We start from the raw sequence: 16333 nt of genomic DNA, 5'->3' as shown, positions 1-16333 counted from the left end.
CAAAGGACACCCAAGAAGGGGGCTGTGCATGATTGGAAGCATTAGAAAAGAATGTATTGCCTTCTACTCTTTAGGACCACAAGGGTGCTAAGGGGGTTGGGGGAGGGAGGTGGACACAGGAGTCCAGACTCCAATCCTTCTGGCACAGAATTGCCCAGCGTTGTTGGTTTTCCTGAGGCTCTGAGCAGGGAGCCCTGGTCAGCTGGCCTGCGTCCTGGGCCAGGGCCACCAGACAAGCCTTCAGGACAGGCCGATCTCGGGTCATCTTTCCCTGCAACTTGAGTTACCCCTCGTCATGGCTCTTGGTTCATGAAAGCAGAGTCTTGAATGCATGGGGGTCTCTTAAAATGCAGAAACACAAATTCTAATTCCTGTTTTTTCCTAGTCTTTCCCTGCCCTCAGTGAAGTCCTAGCATGGTGTTCATTCCTAAATTTTTACACAATAACCCACATCGAGGATAGCCATGTGCGCGTTCCGAATGTTGTCCTGTAGCACAGTAAACAGAAAAAGGAATTTGGGAAGCAGTAGAGGGATTTGCCTTGGAGCAAGTGCTTTAACCTTTCTGAGTCTTAGTCTTCTCATTTCTAGAAAGGGGTAATGCCTATTGCAGAGGAGTGTGGTTTAACTTCACTTTGGTATTGGGCCCCCACTAGCCCTCTCCAAATCTGAGGGGAGCCGTTAGTTAAAAACTAGGAGCAGGTGCTCAAAGAGAAAAACAGTCCCCCAGTTGGATTGGACATCTTCCCAGAAAAGTGCATAGTCCGCCCAAGCCGCCATAGCACCTACTGTTCTGTCCAGACTGGCTTTGGAGTCTTCCATCAGGAGGGACTGGCCTCTCCTTTCACCCAGGTCAGGGGTTAGGGGTGCCAAGGGGAGTGTTGAGCGGCAACTTTAGGAGAACTGGGTTGGGGGAGAGTTGATGCCATCCATGACCTACTGAGCTGTGAGCTTCTGGAAGGTTTACCTTCTGTTTTATTGTCATTTTTGTCATTCCATTTATTTCCTTATTAGGATATATGGAAAACTTTAGCCGAGAAGGGCCTCGCAGTGGGGTAGCACAGAAGTAGGGTGCCAAGAACTCTTTAAACAGGTTAAAATGTCCTTCCTGAAAGAGATGCCACCATTGAAAATACCACATCACCCGTGTGTTCAAACTGAAACTCTTCCACAACACAGTTGTAGATAAAGAAGGCTCTAAGGGGAATATGTGAAAATGACTATGTATTTGCATGACTAGGTGAACTCGTGGATCTGCCTGTGCAGAGGGTCTAACTCAGTCCTGACAACCGGGCCGATGAGGTGGTGGTTCCCTCCATTCTGTAGTCTGCCCATGTCTGCACATAGGGGGTGTGCAGTGGGGCTCAGCCTCCAGGGGCCGTACTCCAACGTCAGGCCTGAGGCTTGCACAGAGAAAGGAATGCATTTTTTAAAAGGTTGCTTTGGAAATCTTAAAGCCAAGGGGTGCCTGGGTGGCTGGCTCAGTTGGTGAAGCATCTGACTCTTTGATTCCGGCTCAGGTCATGATCTCAGGGTCCTGGGATCGAGCCCCTCATCGGGCTCCCTGCTGGGTGTGGAGCCTGTTTAAGGTTCTCTCTCCCTCACTCTCTGCTTGCTCTCTTTCTCTAAAAATTAACAAATCTTTAAAACAGCATCTGAGGCTGAAGCACAAATGCTGATGAGTATGTATGTTCAACTAACGAGAGACCCAGTGATAGGCATTTTGTTGTGAATAAGCTCAGCACTCGAGCTACTGTTTCACCTCTCGCCAGCATTACTTGATTCATCAGGACGTGTGAATCCTTTCTCTGCAGATGAAGCAATGAGGTGGGGGAGGAGTACACTAGGAGCACTAACCCACGGTGTGGCCTCCCTAGATGCTCAGTCCTGCCCTCCTGCCTCACCCAGACTTGGAATGCATTGCGTTCTCTGCCAACTACAGCTGAACATCACCGTTCATTCTGCTGCCGGAGAGGAGATAATCACCTCAATCCAGATCTCAGGTAAAGAGCTTGGGGGGGCCGGGGGGGGGGCACCTGACAAATGATTTTTAGTAAAACCAAAAACCAAACCCCAAAAACCAAGAAGCAAAATGAAACCCTGAAAAACAGTGGAGGAAAAGAAAACCCCCTCTCTGATCTGGAAATTTCTTAGACACGGACATAGAACATGAATTTGCTAGATCATTAGGCCGTTTTGGATTTGTGACTACATATGGAATAGAATATTTTCAATTCCCAGTGGGTATAAAATAAGGGATATGAACCTACTTAGAGTGGGCGCTAGTGGGATTCTAGGCTTGATTCGTGCCAGGAAGGGTTCAGTGAACAAGATCTACACACGAGAACTCATCAGGTCACGAGATGATGCAGAAAGCCCTAAGGAGCTTAGGTTAATCACCGGTGGGAAATTATTAGGATAGTAAGGAATGACTAGTGGTCTTTGGCTTTTAATTCCAGTTTCCATATGAGTTAATGATGGCTCTAACACGGTGGTAATGAACATGTGCATATCCTATGTTCTTAACTACTGGATGTAAGCAAGAGAAAGGTGCCCTTGATTATTTAGCATCTGTGCTGCTGCAGGAAGTCAACTGCTTCATGACACAAAAACAAACCACCATAAAAAAAAATGAAATTTTTAATTTTTTTTTCTCAGTGGCAAATTCACATCACTGTTCTGATATGGATTTCCAGTAGGTCTAAAATACTGCTTTTTGGAGTTGTAAAAATTCCATTACAGAAACACAGAGAACAGAGGATAAATAGAATCATATCAGTTTGTCAGATGGTTGTTCTAAACATTCTATACCTTATTTTCCTATAAGAAAAATCTGAGGAACCAAATTGGAAATTCCATCAGCACGGGACTAGGGTCTGGGGGGTGGGAGTGGGGGAACAACCAACAGGAAATGATGAGATCAGCCATCTGGTTCACTAGCAGCACTGGGTTTATGTCTCTGAGGAGGTCTGTCTGTTTGTGGGTATTCTGTATTATGTAGAAAACCTGTAATTTCAAAAAACCAAAGAAAATCTAAAACATATACTATGTAAAAACAAGCCATTGCTTTTCAGTGTTTTTTTTTCCCCTTGAGACACAAACTGCTTTGAGAGAGGGATCAAAAGCTTTAATGGACAACAATTTGTTATTCAACCAAAATATTTTATACAGACACTTGGCAGATTTGGTACATGGTTTAAAAGTGAAGTTTTACAAATTTTATAAACTAAATTAATAGATGGACAGACTTTTCAAAAAAGTTTTAACTGCCAAATGCTCAAAACCTTAAATTGTTTTTAAATCTCAAGACTAGGGACCATAGGGAAAAGCTCCTCCTAACATGTAAAGTGTTACTGCAACAAAGAGCGGGTGAACAGATGGCATTAAAGAAAAAAAAATAACCATTTTAAACTGTAAATACTGTTAAAAAGCTAGAGTTGTATTCCAATTTTAAAAGTATAACTGAAGTGGATGGTAATGTTCAAAACTATTTAATGTTCTTACAGAAATAATATTGTAATGTTAACACAGTTTATAAAGCACTGTGAATGAACACGCTCAACAGTGTGTAGTTTCAATGAATTTAAAATCACACATGATCAAGAATATCATTCACCAAGGACAGTCCTAAGGTGTCTAAAAAGATCTATACTAAAGGTTTGGACAGGGAAAGCAGGGATACGCTTGGTTTCTTAAGTCACAATACAGCAAATGCACATTATAGCTACAATTACACTAGTCACAATTTTTAATCTTACAGAATAAAGCTATAGTATGTGAAATTACAATATATTTATCTCCTTTAAAACCATTTTTAAAGAAGGGCACATCTGTCATTTTTTAGAAGTCAAAAAACCAGCATAAAGATGTAACTGACAAATGCAGTCTTTAAAATATTTTGTGGCTAATTCCATGCTAATTTTTAAAATACAACAGAATTTTTGGTCCGTGAGGCCCTTAAAAAACTAAATGTAGGTAAGGTATTCCCGTTTGTCAAGAGAAATACAAAGTTCATGAAAAAATTTCAATACTTATTAAAACATCTGTTGTCAGAATGCTTTTTTTTGGGTGTGCAGTTAAACACAGGAGTATCTCTAATAAGTAACGGATACGACAGAATAAACAAGGGAATTAGGATGCTTTAATAGGACCGTTTTGCAATCCTTTGAAGGCCATCAGTAATAACACTGTCTTTGAATGTCAACTGAAACAGTTCTTGTTTCTTATATTAACAGGTATCAGGACTTCCGGCTTAATAATCCTGGGTTTTCTCCCTCGGGGGCAGGGAGGCGCGAACTCCGCCCACCAGCCCAGCTAGCCTGCGGCTAAGTAAAGTTTTATTGCCGCATGGCCACACTGCTCATTTACTTTCTCATCCGCGGCTGCTTTTGTGCTGTACCAGCCGAGATGAGCAGTTTAGAGAGACCAGATGATTCTCAAGGCCTGGATTAGTTACTGCCTGATCCTTGACCGAAAAAGTTGGTCAGTCCCGGGCCTAGGGAGTTTCCCAGGCCGATCTGAAATAATGCGTGCTTCTCTAGCTTGGATTAACTCGCTTTCTCTGATGCTAATGCCCGTGTGTAGTTCATGGGTTTTACACTTCATTTTATTTGTGGGTGTATACCTAGGAACTGGCTCATCTTGCGTAAGTCAGTTGGGTAGCAAAAATGAGAATGAAAACAAATATACCTTCGGTCAGTGCCATTAAATCGGGGGGAAAAACAGCTCGAGAGTTTTCAAAACACACACACACACACACACACACACACACACACACACATCCAGAGCCCTATCTAGCCTATCACAAACTAATAGCTACAACATAATCAAAGTGTATTTGTTTCATAAATATATATTACTGTCCATATACATAGATACATCCGTAAAAGACATGTTAAATATCTGTATAATCAATACTACTTTAAGTTTTTTGTGTTTTAAAATTACACATTCTATTAAAATTATCAAAATAACTCTTTAAAAATACCAGGAATAAAACCACTGAGGAGTTGCTTTCCATTCAAGTGGTTCTAAAATCTTATCGTTGGTCACCTGGGCTGCAGGCTTGGTCCTCCACAACTCAGACATAGTTCAGCCAAGGGAAGGTCGGACACCAATAGCGTAACACCCTCTCCCGTTTTTAATACTTTGACAAGTATGTAGGCATGTATGTATATATACATATAAAAATGTTTTTTTTTAAGTTATATTACATATTCTCATAAAGGAAATTTCATAAAAGCACAAAGTTCAAGTTTCTACCAGTATCACACATTTGATACTGGTGTGCGTTTCTTTCAAATGTTGAGGTCAATGACAAACTCTATCAGGATACAGAGATCGTAAACGGACGGAAAACGGACATATCACGTGCAGGGAGGAAGCCGTGCGGGCCAACAGTCGGCCCGCTGGATGCTACTCCCTCTGTACTGAGACACAGAGACCGTGCACTGGCTCATTACTGGGTAAAGTACAGCCAACTGTCAGTCAGGGGCCAAATGCTCCAATCTGAATTCTTTCTCTTCTATCAGTTGACCGCTCTGGGCGGTTTCTCTGCTAACACCTCCCTCTCCAGTTATCTGCTAGCAAATCTGGTAAAAGATTAAGGTGAAAGTTTTGGCTGCAATGAAGGTTTGGGATCAGCTATGGATTTAATTTAGTGATGGATCCTTTTACTTATTGCTTGAGAGAATTAAGGATTTGCTGTATCTAAAGTCTGCCAAATATCTCATTCTTAAGCTCTGAAAGCAACATGGGTGCTTGAAAACAAAAAAAAGGGGGGGGAGGGGACACGTTGTTCTCTTGACCTAAGAAAACTGGTATTTCTTCACTCACAGGTCATTTCATTATACTGAAGGATTTCAGTGAGAGCAGTTTAGAGCTATTCACTTCAGGACAGGTAGTGGCGAGCTACACTCTTTTTCCATGGTTTAAAAATCCACGAGAAAATGACAAATAGTTAGCTAAAAACATGAGAAGCTCAGACTGAAAGTATGATACACAAGTCACTGAAGATCTTCCTGAAATAGATTTAGTAAAGTTTGGCAGAGTCTTCAGATAGCGAAAACGCTAACATGAAGAAAATAGGAGCAAAACCTACAATTTAAAAAGGATTTCATGCTAAAAAAAAAAAAAAAAGGCTTAGAACATGACTAAAATAAATGGTACTCCACATCTGTAACCCTATTTTTGGCACTAGTTTACTTCTACACTTAAACTTGTTCTACAGAGAGTGACGGACGAAATCGGAGAAGAGATTCACAAAGTGAGCAGGGTCGCACCCAGACATCACTCAGAATGGTTTGCGTGGCACCGTCTGCATGGTTTCTGGGTACAGAGGAGGGCCACACTCACCTCAACAACAGAATAATTGTGTAGAACACCACTTTCCTGAATTAAGTTTGCTGAACACGGTTCAGATTATTGGATATGTCAATATGCACAATGCCTTTTAGAAGCATTTACTGTATACCCAAATCCTACTTCATGCAACACACAGTGTCACACAAGTAGTGAAAATGTTATCCTAGTCAAAGGTGCTTGGACATTATTTTCAGGCAGCATTTTACCTTTATTTTTAAGTTCTCGCTAGATAAGTTTTAGGAGAAAGAAAATGCCAATAAATGTATTTAATATATTTTAATATATTCTATAGAACTAAGACAGACACTTTTACTTACCTAAATTGTTACTTTTATCTTCTACCCTATCCTAGACCTCAATTTTACTTTAAAATTTTGTATTTAAATAAGGGATAAAATGTTGCCCAAAAGTCTAATCATAGTTACACATTTGTGTTTTCACTAGATCTACAAATCAAAATAGTTCTTATAGTTAAAAAGATACAATTTGTATCAACAGTAAAAGGTACTTTCTGGCTTTTCAGGGCTTTCCTTCAAACTGCAGCATGGAGAATGGTCGGAATACCCCGGGCATCGAGGCAGACGGCAGACACAGATCAGGAGGAGTCTGTCGCACGAAGTGAAATTCGGAGCCTGGAGGCAACAGTCAAGTCATGTGAGGCACCCGACTGCCCCTCAATGCGGGGTCTGTCTGCTGAGGACAAAAATGAATTCGCATCTAGCAAAACCCGTGACTCTGAAACCAGAAATATCCCTTACTAATACTAGAACAGACTTTAGTCTGTAGCTAAAACTACACTATTTGTGGCAAGAATCTGGCCTTAATAATATAACAGGCCCCCCAAAAAACTACCTTCAGGAAAATGGAAAATATACAGTATCTTACAAACATTTTTAAGTTACCACTTACAACACCTCCACCACCACCATTCCTATAGTGCAGTATCGATAAATTTTGCATATCCTCAACACATACACCCACCTCAGGCCAGCCTTGATAAATAGCGGGAACGCTAAAGAGTATATTAAATATAAAAGTTGCATTGAGAATAATTAGATTCATTAAAAACAGGCAAGTACTGTGAAAGGGTTCTTTTATCCAGTATTGTTGTGCCCCGAAACAAGAAGGACGAACACATTAAAAATACAGGTTAATGAGAATCTGGGAATTCAGTTCCATTTTCTACCGTCTAGAAGCACATCATAGCTGGATAACAAAGCTCTAAACTGGAATAGTTACGGCTTTTGCCTTACTCGTTAAAAAAAAAAAATGGAAACAATTTTTTCCATTGATTGCATCTGCTTTCCTTTAAGTCAACCGTATTAAATTAACTAATTACTTAACAGAAAAAAAAACCCGAACAAAAATAAAACAATGAAAAGTGCCATGTTGTAAATCATTCTAATATAGACTGTTACCCATTTCCATATAAACCGGTAACTTACATTTTGTTTAAAATATAAAGTCAGTGCTGTCGTATATCTTTGTTTCTATAAATAATGATTACAGCACAAAGAAGCCCACCTCCCCCAAATAAAAATAACTTAAAAAGCTGTAAAAGATTCCAATTAAGCTTGGCTTGCAAAAATAGTCGGCTAGGGTCTCGTCAAATGTTCGACATTCTGAAAGTATTGTAATTGCTTGCAATTGATAGACAAACACCAAGTTAATAAAACACGAAACAAGGATAAAAAGTGCTGCATATAAACCCCTGATGCACCAAAGATTAATATCAAAGATCACAGAGACATCTAATAAATCAAACTGGAAAAATTTCCAGCCAAGGAGAGAGCTTTAAAAAGGAAATGTTTAAAAAAAAGTTTGAATGTAAAGCAATCCCGTGATACTTCCACTACGTGGGGCTATACATACAGATTCCATGATACAGTATTTCACATAAATGGATACTAGATAACCTCCTTGCCGAGAAGGAGATCACGTGTGCTATTGTAGCAAACCTCCCTCAGCATTTGAGCTGAACAAAAAACTACTAAACACCACAAAGATGCATCATCTTTCAATAGCCCAGCTGTGACTTCTCCACTAAGATGGCCGCGGCGAGCTGCTGGGCGTCTGTCATGTGAGGGTTCCTCTTCATGACAGTTCTCACAAGGTCAGGGGGGAAGATGTTGCACAAGTTGATGTAAATCTTCTCTCGGTTGTCTTGGTACCTTGGAGGATCTGGTGGCATCCCGCAGTACGGCATGCGCCACGTCGGCTCTTGCTGCTCGGGCAGGCTCTGGAAGGTGAACTGCTCGTAGCACGGCTGCGTGGAGCTGTCGGGCAAGGAGTAAGTCTGCCGGTAGCTGTACGCGTCCACGCCGTAGCTCTGCCGATCCCAGCTTCCCAGCCCTTCCTGGGGGGAGTAAGGCTTTCTCGGTCGGGAAGGAGAGCTGTCGTACAGCCGGGAGTCCGAAATGCTGTCTATTCGTGTGGCCACGAGGGAGCGGCCCAGGTGGGGTGCCTTCGGGTGCGCGGAACTCGGAGGGGAGGGGTACTCGCCGGGGCAGCTGGACCGGGCCCCCACGGCTGGGTGCTGCAGATGCACGGCCAGGTGTGGCAGAGGAGGCTTGTGATGGTACTTTGGTTCTTCGTGACTGTAGCTTTGAGCTCTAGCTAAGGGGTCGTGGAAATTCTGCAGGAAGGGCTGGGAGTTAAGGCGGCTGTGCGGGCGCATGTGTTGGCACTTGAGATTCTCTTCCAGCTGAGGGTCAGGAGAACTGACGTAGGACCGGTCGTTGTACCCCACGTAGGAGTCACTGCTCCCACAGCTCATGCTCCCTTCACTGCTGCAGTCAGAAGCTACAGAGCTGATCCTGTAATCTGTGTCCAGGGAGAAACGCCTTTCAGGACTGCGTGGGCCTGAGATACTCAGATTTGAATATGCATTCAACATGGAATAGTATCCGATGTCAACAGGCGAGTCGCATTTGGGATACTGTTCGTAAGGCATTGGCGTTCCATGATTTTTGGTTGCCATCACCATTGGAGGATATTGTCCCTGTGGTCTTTGATCCTGAGGTGGGAAGTGAACTCCAGATGGAAGGCCATTGCTTAGAGATGTAGTGCTTTGGGGTTTTGCAGTAGAAGTAGCCGGGATACTAACTAAAGAAGGTACAGACCTGGTTTCCAATTTGTTTTTGGTGGGAAGCTTTTCCTCTAGGTCTTGGTAGACTTGGGTCCTTATGCTTGGGTCCGATTGCCTCTTTGGAGCACCTCGTTTGACATCGGAAGTGCTGTCCGCTTTCGTGCTGCAGGGAACACTGTTGCTCTTCACCAGTCCTCCTTCGTTGGCGGTTTTGGCCGCGGTGTTTCTAGACATGGCACGAAGCTCATCGGCCACTGACCGCTGTGGCTGACTGCCCCTCTCGGGGTGGTAATATTTGCACTTGTGTCCATAGGTACACTTCTTTCCTACGAAGAGGAAGATTAGTTAGGCAAAGGAGCGTTCCACCAGACCCTGGCAGCTCAGGGTTTTAACTTGTGAGAGAAACAAAGGCAGAAATGGAAGGTAAGCTAAGTCGCTCCTTTGTCCCTTCCTCTGGAGACCTGCTCCCTTGCAGTCCTCCCCGCTTCGGTCCTCTCTAGAGTGACCGACACACTGGCTGGGCGATTGAGTCACCTCCAGAGGTGTAGGTTAATACCATACCCTGTGTCCTCAACTCCTCCCTGCCCATCCGCTTCCAGTCTGGCTTCACAATCAGGACCTTCTGTTCTGAAGAGCAAAATGTACTGCGGTAGTGCGCTAAACCCCTGCCCATCTGAGGTGTAGCTCGATGTCAGAACACATTTGTACCTGCCTGATTAAGCGGAGTTTTTGGAACCCATGTTTTAACTCTGGGAAATGCATTTGCATAGAACCCAACTAGGTAAAAATAATTACTTTTTTTTCCACGGCTAAGATGTTTAATTACAATTCAAAGAACTACGTACTATGCCATCCAAAATATAACATGTTTATTTTTATTACCAAAAGTTTAACAACAGACTGTATTCTGAAGGCGTATGTTAAATAATTACAAGGAAAGTTACCGTATGGACAAGGCTGCTTTTTGTGTTCAGGAACAATAGGTTTCTTCCTCAGAAAATTATCCAGGCTTGGGCCGTGTCTGCCAAGCGGGTCATCAGGGGGCATGAACCTGTCAGGGAAAGAATACAAAGTGATGTAGGAGGCTGATCATTTAATTCCGAAGACAGAAGGTAAGAGACTGATTCACTCTAAGGCCTTTAAAACATTTTTAATCAAGTATTTTGACTCAGCATTTATGGGGTAAAAAATCTCAGTACACAGAATTTTCTTAATGAACACAAAAGTAAAATGTGTCAAGCCGAACTTGTATTGGTTTTTAGTCAAGTAAGTTTTGAGCCTTGCATGTTCTCATGAATTCTTTCTTCCTGTCATGCTCAGGATTTTGTAAGGACTTCAGAAAACAACACACTGCCATTTTAGGGGGATTCCGTGAGCCTCGATCTTGTCAAGTATAGAGGCCGGGTAAGCGAGGAGCAGTGAACAGGAACACGGACACCGGACCAACCCCGCTCCCGGCCTGGGAACGTGCATACCCCCTCTCCTTTCTTCCTGACAGTGGGCCCTTCAGGTTAATTTTTGGGCCCTGCAATTAATTTTTGCAGATTAATACACTTTCCTAATTAAGTGACTTTGATCTTAGTTCACACTGCACAGCTGAGATTCCGCATCGAACCCCACAGCCCACTCTCTTTGCGCCTCAGCAGAGAGATGGAAAAAATCTCCCGGATCCAAGAGTTCACGGCATGCAGAGCCTAACAGGAAGAAGTTACAACTGAAGAGTTCTACTCATTATGTCAATGCTGGAACTTGAAATGGGCCAAGGAGTTACCCAGGAAACGTGAACAATGTTAAGGGAGTGTCAACGTGGCTAAGAACACTTAGCAAATACGGTGTTTACTATTTGTTAAAACAATGTGGCAACATTAAGAACAGAAGAGTAACTCAATCCTACGATCTTAATACAACTATTTTCCATTTATGTGTTGCATTTTAGTCATTTCTGTATGCATACACATTTCCCAAACACAAATATTATTTTGTTTTGTCTTTCTAACAAATTTCCATGTTTCTCAATAGCCTTTATACTCATAATGCTGAAGAGCTGAAAATATTCTGCTAGATGCAGAGCGGCTTAACCGATTTCTCTGTTGTACCTTCAGCTGCCTCTGAATTCTTGCAATTATAAAAAATACAGAAATGAACATATCTGGTCTTTTTCTCCTCAGACTATATATTCCCAGAAAGGAGATGATGGGCCTGAGAAGGTATACGTATTTCCAAGGCTTCTGTTGACCCACGCCAAACTGTGTGAGCAGTTTCACTCTATCTTTAACAGCACAGAGCACATGCAAAAATATTTTTGTGATTTAAATGGGTGAAAAAATATGTACTTTGTAAATTTAGTTCACATTTTTGATTATCAACAGGTGAATTTCCCCCCATTTTGGAAATACACTTATTTCTCAGGAGACCTGCTTTTTATTGTTCTCTGCCCATTTATCAACTTAATCATGACTGGAGTCTTACCACTGGTGTAATATTTACAAAAATCATGTATTTTAAAAATAGATTTAAGTGATCAAGGCTCTAGGTAGATTTTGAAAGGCAGTGTTTTGGGGGGTCGATATGTTCCAGAACCGTCCCTGTCCGTTCTGACAGATGTGCCATGTTCGCGTCCTACAGCGCAGGGGCCTGTCCCTCCCGCACGGATTCCCGACCCCCCTCCCCCTCGCCGGCCCGGGGATCAGAGGGGAAGCAGGCTGAGGGGCTGCGGGAAGAGATGTGACTTGGGTGTGGCCCGTGGCAGGCGCAGCGAGGCCGCTGCATGCAGGGAAGCAGGAACCCTCCCCCCCCACCGTCAGTGAACGGGTTCACTTACTTGTCATTGACGAAGGAGTACATTAACAATCGCTCATCTATGAACTTCTTCCACTCCGGTTTCTCGTTTGCCAGGTCCCTGTAGTTGTCATTGGACACAATGATCCCATCTGACTCAAAAGCCAGCTTCACGATGAACCGGTCATCATAGCACACCACCCGCCTGCCCTGGACTCGTCGGGATGGTGTGAATACCAGGATTTTCTCCTTCTCTAATTTTCGCAGAATTTCTTGATCTGCAAGGACGATCGGGGCAGAATTTCACGAGTAAGTACAGACGTAACACGTGGGGCAACTTGCATACAACGTGAGCTTTTATGAGAGGAACTGGATTTATGCCCTCATTTCATTAGGGATTATGATTTACAGTTTGCAGATAGAACACATTTTTAATTCCCAATATTTTTTCCCTGAGGATTGCAATAATAACAGCTTTAAACATAGCCCCCAAAGTCATTAAAAATGGTTTAAAACTTTAACAGAATAAACATCCATTTGCTCAGTGATGTTTTTCATTACGCCATTCTGACAACGCAGCTGTGTGGGGTTCAGGGGCGCCCGCGTCCTCCCCCCGCCAAAGCCCGTTTATTTTGTTCTTCTGTTTTCTGACGAGTGGAGGTGATGGGGGAGAGTTTGAGGAGCACTAGTAGAGGCCCCTGAGGTGGCAGGGGAAGAGTCTTACGATGCGGAAGTTTCATGGAGGACAGAGTGGAGGCAGAACGGTCGCTACAGACATGACCCTCACCTGTTTCGGGTCCTTTCCTAGGAAACACGTGGCAACAAGGGCAGCATCCTCACAGGGTGGACTGCTTGAGGAAGGGCTCAGATGTGAGGAGAGGGGAAAGCTGCCCAGACGGAGTAAGGCTAGTTAGAGGAACACTCCTTGTCTTCTGTGGGCGTGTTCTTCAGCACTTTGTAACTCTGACTTGTTTAGTGGGGGTTTGGTTTGGTTTGTTTTGTTTTTAAAGGTGCTGGCATTCCTATTTTGATTAATGATAAAAGTTCTCTCTCCACCATCCCTTCTTCCTACTTGGGCTCTTCTACCTCCTGTCTTCCCACCATTGTATATTCTGGCCCAGAGTCAGGAGGGTCATGATTAAAAAGGAAAAAAAAAAAAAAAAAAAAAGGAAAGAAAAGCTACTTCTCCATGTTTATTAACTGCAATTGCTAATTTTTAAAAAATCTGTCTTCAGGGACCAGGTATGGCGTGCCAAGTATTAATGGTCACCAACATTAAGAATGACCGCTCCTTGAGAAGGTGTCAGTCACCAGACAGACACGCAAATTAGGTAAGCAAGGGCTGTGATCGCCACAACAGGGTACTGGGGATGAGCCAGGGTCCCTTGGAGGGAACAGGGAGGGATTAGGGGTCGGCTGGCTCCGAAGCTGGCATATAGACTTCATGATGTTCCTGACATGATTTCATCAGGACCAGAACACTGGTTTAGAAGCGCACCAGAGCAGAACTGGAGGAACTGTGGGTATTAGAAGCAGCAAATTATGGGGAAACCTCAGGTTCTGGCATTTTCTATATCTGGCAGTCATCCCTTATTGAGCCTCTGAGGCAGTCAGGAGGCTGGAAGTCAGGGAGCCGTCACGTACGTAAGCACTTAGCACAGAGCCTAGCAAGTTCTCAACACTGTTCAACTGAATTTTAACAGATGTAACTGTTGATCTCTTAATCACAGAAAACCAGGACAAACTGAAAAGCTCAGTCTCAACTATAGGATTTGTCATGTTATAATTATTTTTGTGTGTTGCCCTGATAAATGAAACGTGGTCCCTGCCCTCAAAATGTTTATCTTTATTTCCATTAGCACTCGGCCCAGGAAGCACAGCAGGAGATACTCAGTAAACGTCTGTAGAATGAATGCATGGGGTACTTAGAGATGGATCCCAGGTTGGCGCCTATGTTCATGAATAAGCCATGCTACTTTATTTGTGGCAGTGTTTACTCATACACGATATGCCACAAAGCTATTAGAGAAGTAAGTGTGGTGGCCTAAGGGTCAACATCATCTCGCTTCATTTGCTTTTTCTAGAATAGCTAATGAGGTAAAAAGAATAGCCAATCAGTACAAATAATCCTAACTTAAATAGATACGGGTTCAGTATGGCTAGTAAGTTGAACTGAATCTCTAATTCCTAGCACAGCACCCGAGACAGAGCTTTGTGCTTATGAAATCGGTGTTACCTCACTGGAAAAAGTGCTAGTCTGAATCTCTATGGGAGAGCCTGAAATATGGGTCAAGTTTCCTTTTTTGTACAGTGAAAAAATAATGGACTATTCAATTTACCAGGTTTTATCTGGTTGAAGGTTTTAGTTAGAATTATTACCCAGGGGGAGAAAACAGCTCCGGACCTTTGAGCAGCCCTTAAGGCAGGGGTTAGGGTGCTGACCCCCTCACTTTTGAGCCCCCAGAACTTAACCACCGCATGGAAGCCACGTCTTGTGTTATATGTATTCTATACTGTATTCTTATTATGAAGAAAATCATAAGCGAAAATATGCTTACAGCACTATGCGGTAAAAAGTCCGTTTATAAGTGGACCCAGGCAGTTCCAACTTGTGTTGTTCGAGGGTCAAGTGGAGCTGAATGCAGTTTACAAAGCACACTGCATCCTGATGCATTCCAGAGCCCTGGTGTGCTGGTATTTTAAAAATTAAACTCAGACACACCTGCCATGCCCATGATCCTTTTCCCTTCTTGGGCTCCTGTTCCTTTCATGTTCAAGCTTTCCAGTCATTTACATGTTTAAATATTGTTTTCTCTTTTTCGATTTATTTTCCCCTTGATTATTAAAAATATTCTAAGTTCCTTAAGCAAAATTAAGAAAGTAAGGGAAAATACTCAGAAGTAGGGAGAAAGACCTCAAAGTCACGACACAGAGTCAATTACTGTGAATACTTTGGCATATTTCCTTCTAGTCATTTTTTGTGTATTCTGTTCTTGCCATCATTGGTCTAGGTATAAATATGCATATGTGTACATGCACACAATAATAAAACTTCTATGGAAAAGGGCACTTCCTCAGATCATTAGAAATTCTGCCTAAATACTCTAATACATATTCTAACTTCTCAAACCATTCTAGTGAATATAAATTTCAATAATAATGCACTGGATGTCTTTGTGGTTCTAAATCTTTGCCTGTAACTCTGCTTATTTTCTGAGGAATTATGCCTAGAAGGGGAACTAGTAGATCCAAGAATATTAATATTTTAAGACCCAACTATTTTTTAGAAAGGTTGTATCAATTCGTTTCCACAGCAGTGAAGGAAGAGGTCCCGGAGGCTTACCAGTTTTTCAATCTGCTAATTTGATGGGTGAAATACAAGAGTTGTTTAAATTTGTCATTTCTTGAACTGCTAATGAGGCTGAATTTTTTTCTCTTATTGGGCACCTGCATTCTGTGAGCTGTCTGTTCCTACCACGTTACCATTTGTATGCTGGGGAGAGCTCTGTGTTTGTTTTCCCAGCGTCTACGAGCTCTTTAGATGTTAAGGACATGGATTCTTTATTTGTTGTATATTTTTCCCCTTAGGCAAATAAAAGTTCTCATTTTAAAGAAAATTTCCCCAAATACGGAAGTTTAGATTTTCATGCAATGAAAATTATCTTGTAATTTCCTCCAAAAATTTTAACTTTACTAAAGTTTTCCCCAGCCATTCAAAGACTAGTGTTTTTGACAATTCCTCAACCATCTGGAATTTACTGTTATATGGTGGAAGATAAGGATCTAAATATGTGTATTTTTTCCAAGAGTTATCTAATGTCTTGGTGCTCCTGGTTGAATTCTGGCACCTTCTTCCCTTTACAGTTTATACAGACTAGGGTGACTCCACAGCTCTGGACTCCACCATGTCTTGCCTATCTATTCCTACCCTGGCTCAAGTAATGACTTAAAGGTTAATCTTCCCTTCAGGTATGTGGTCTGTGGTCTCTGTTTTTGATTTGAAAAGTATAGTTTTCTTCACACAAGTTCCTCAGTTTTTGTTAATGTTGGAGGTGGGCAGAGGGGCAGGAAGGGTTAACTTCAGCAACAATCATTAACAGTTTGTG

At 42.5% G+C, this 16333-nt stretch overlaps 2 protein-coding genes across 5 annotated transcripts in view; one reads left to right on the top strand and one right to left on the bottom strand.

Moving 5' to 3' along the window:
• FDX1 (ferredoxin 1) overlaps positions 1 to 8476 on the top strand; it is a 190135-nt gene extending 181659 nt beyond the window's left edge. The window contains exon 3 of the mRNA XM_025893448.2: positions 8439 to 8476. Coding sequence (XP_025749233.2) covers positions 8439 to 8461 — 23 coding nt within the window. The 3' untranslated portion in view covers positions 8462 to 8476. The remainder of the gene's footprint in view (positions 1 to 8438) is intronic.
• The window catches only part of ZC3H12C (zinc finger CCCH-type containing 12C), a 75877-nt gene continuing 62164 nt past the window's right edge, over positions 2621 to 16333 (bottom strand). For all 4 annotated transcript variants that reach the window (XM_025893736.2, XM_073903710.1, XM_025893738.2 and 1 more), the window contains exons 4-6: positions 12271 to 12505; positions 10394 to 10500; positions 2621 to 9775 (exon numbers count right to left, since the gene is read on the bottom strand). In XM_025893736.2, the coding sequence (XP_025749521.1) occupies positions 8379 to 9775; positions 10394 to 10500; positions 12271 to 12505 (1739 nt within the window). In that variant the 3' untranslated portion in view covers positions 2621 to 8378. The remainder of the gene's footprint in view (positions 9776 to 10393; positions 10501 to 12270; positions 12506 to 16333) is intronic.

The sequence above is a fragment of the Callorhinus ursinus genome, unplaced genomic scaffold (genome assembly GCF_003265705.2).
Source record: "Callorhinus ursinus isolate GAN/ISIS: 27379988/994484 unplaced genomic scaffold, GSC_fseal_2.0 scaffold19, whole genome shotgun sequence".
NCBI lineage: Eukaryota > Metazoa > Chordata > Mammalia > Carnivora > Otariidae > Callorhinus > Callorhinus ursinus.
The sequence above is the reverse complement of the archived record's forward strand: the minus strand, read 5'-3'. Positions and strand labels throughout refer to the sequence as shown.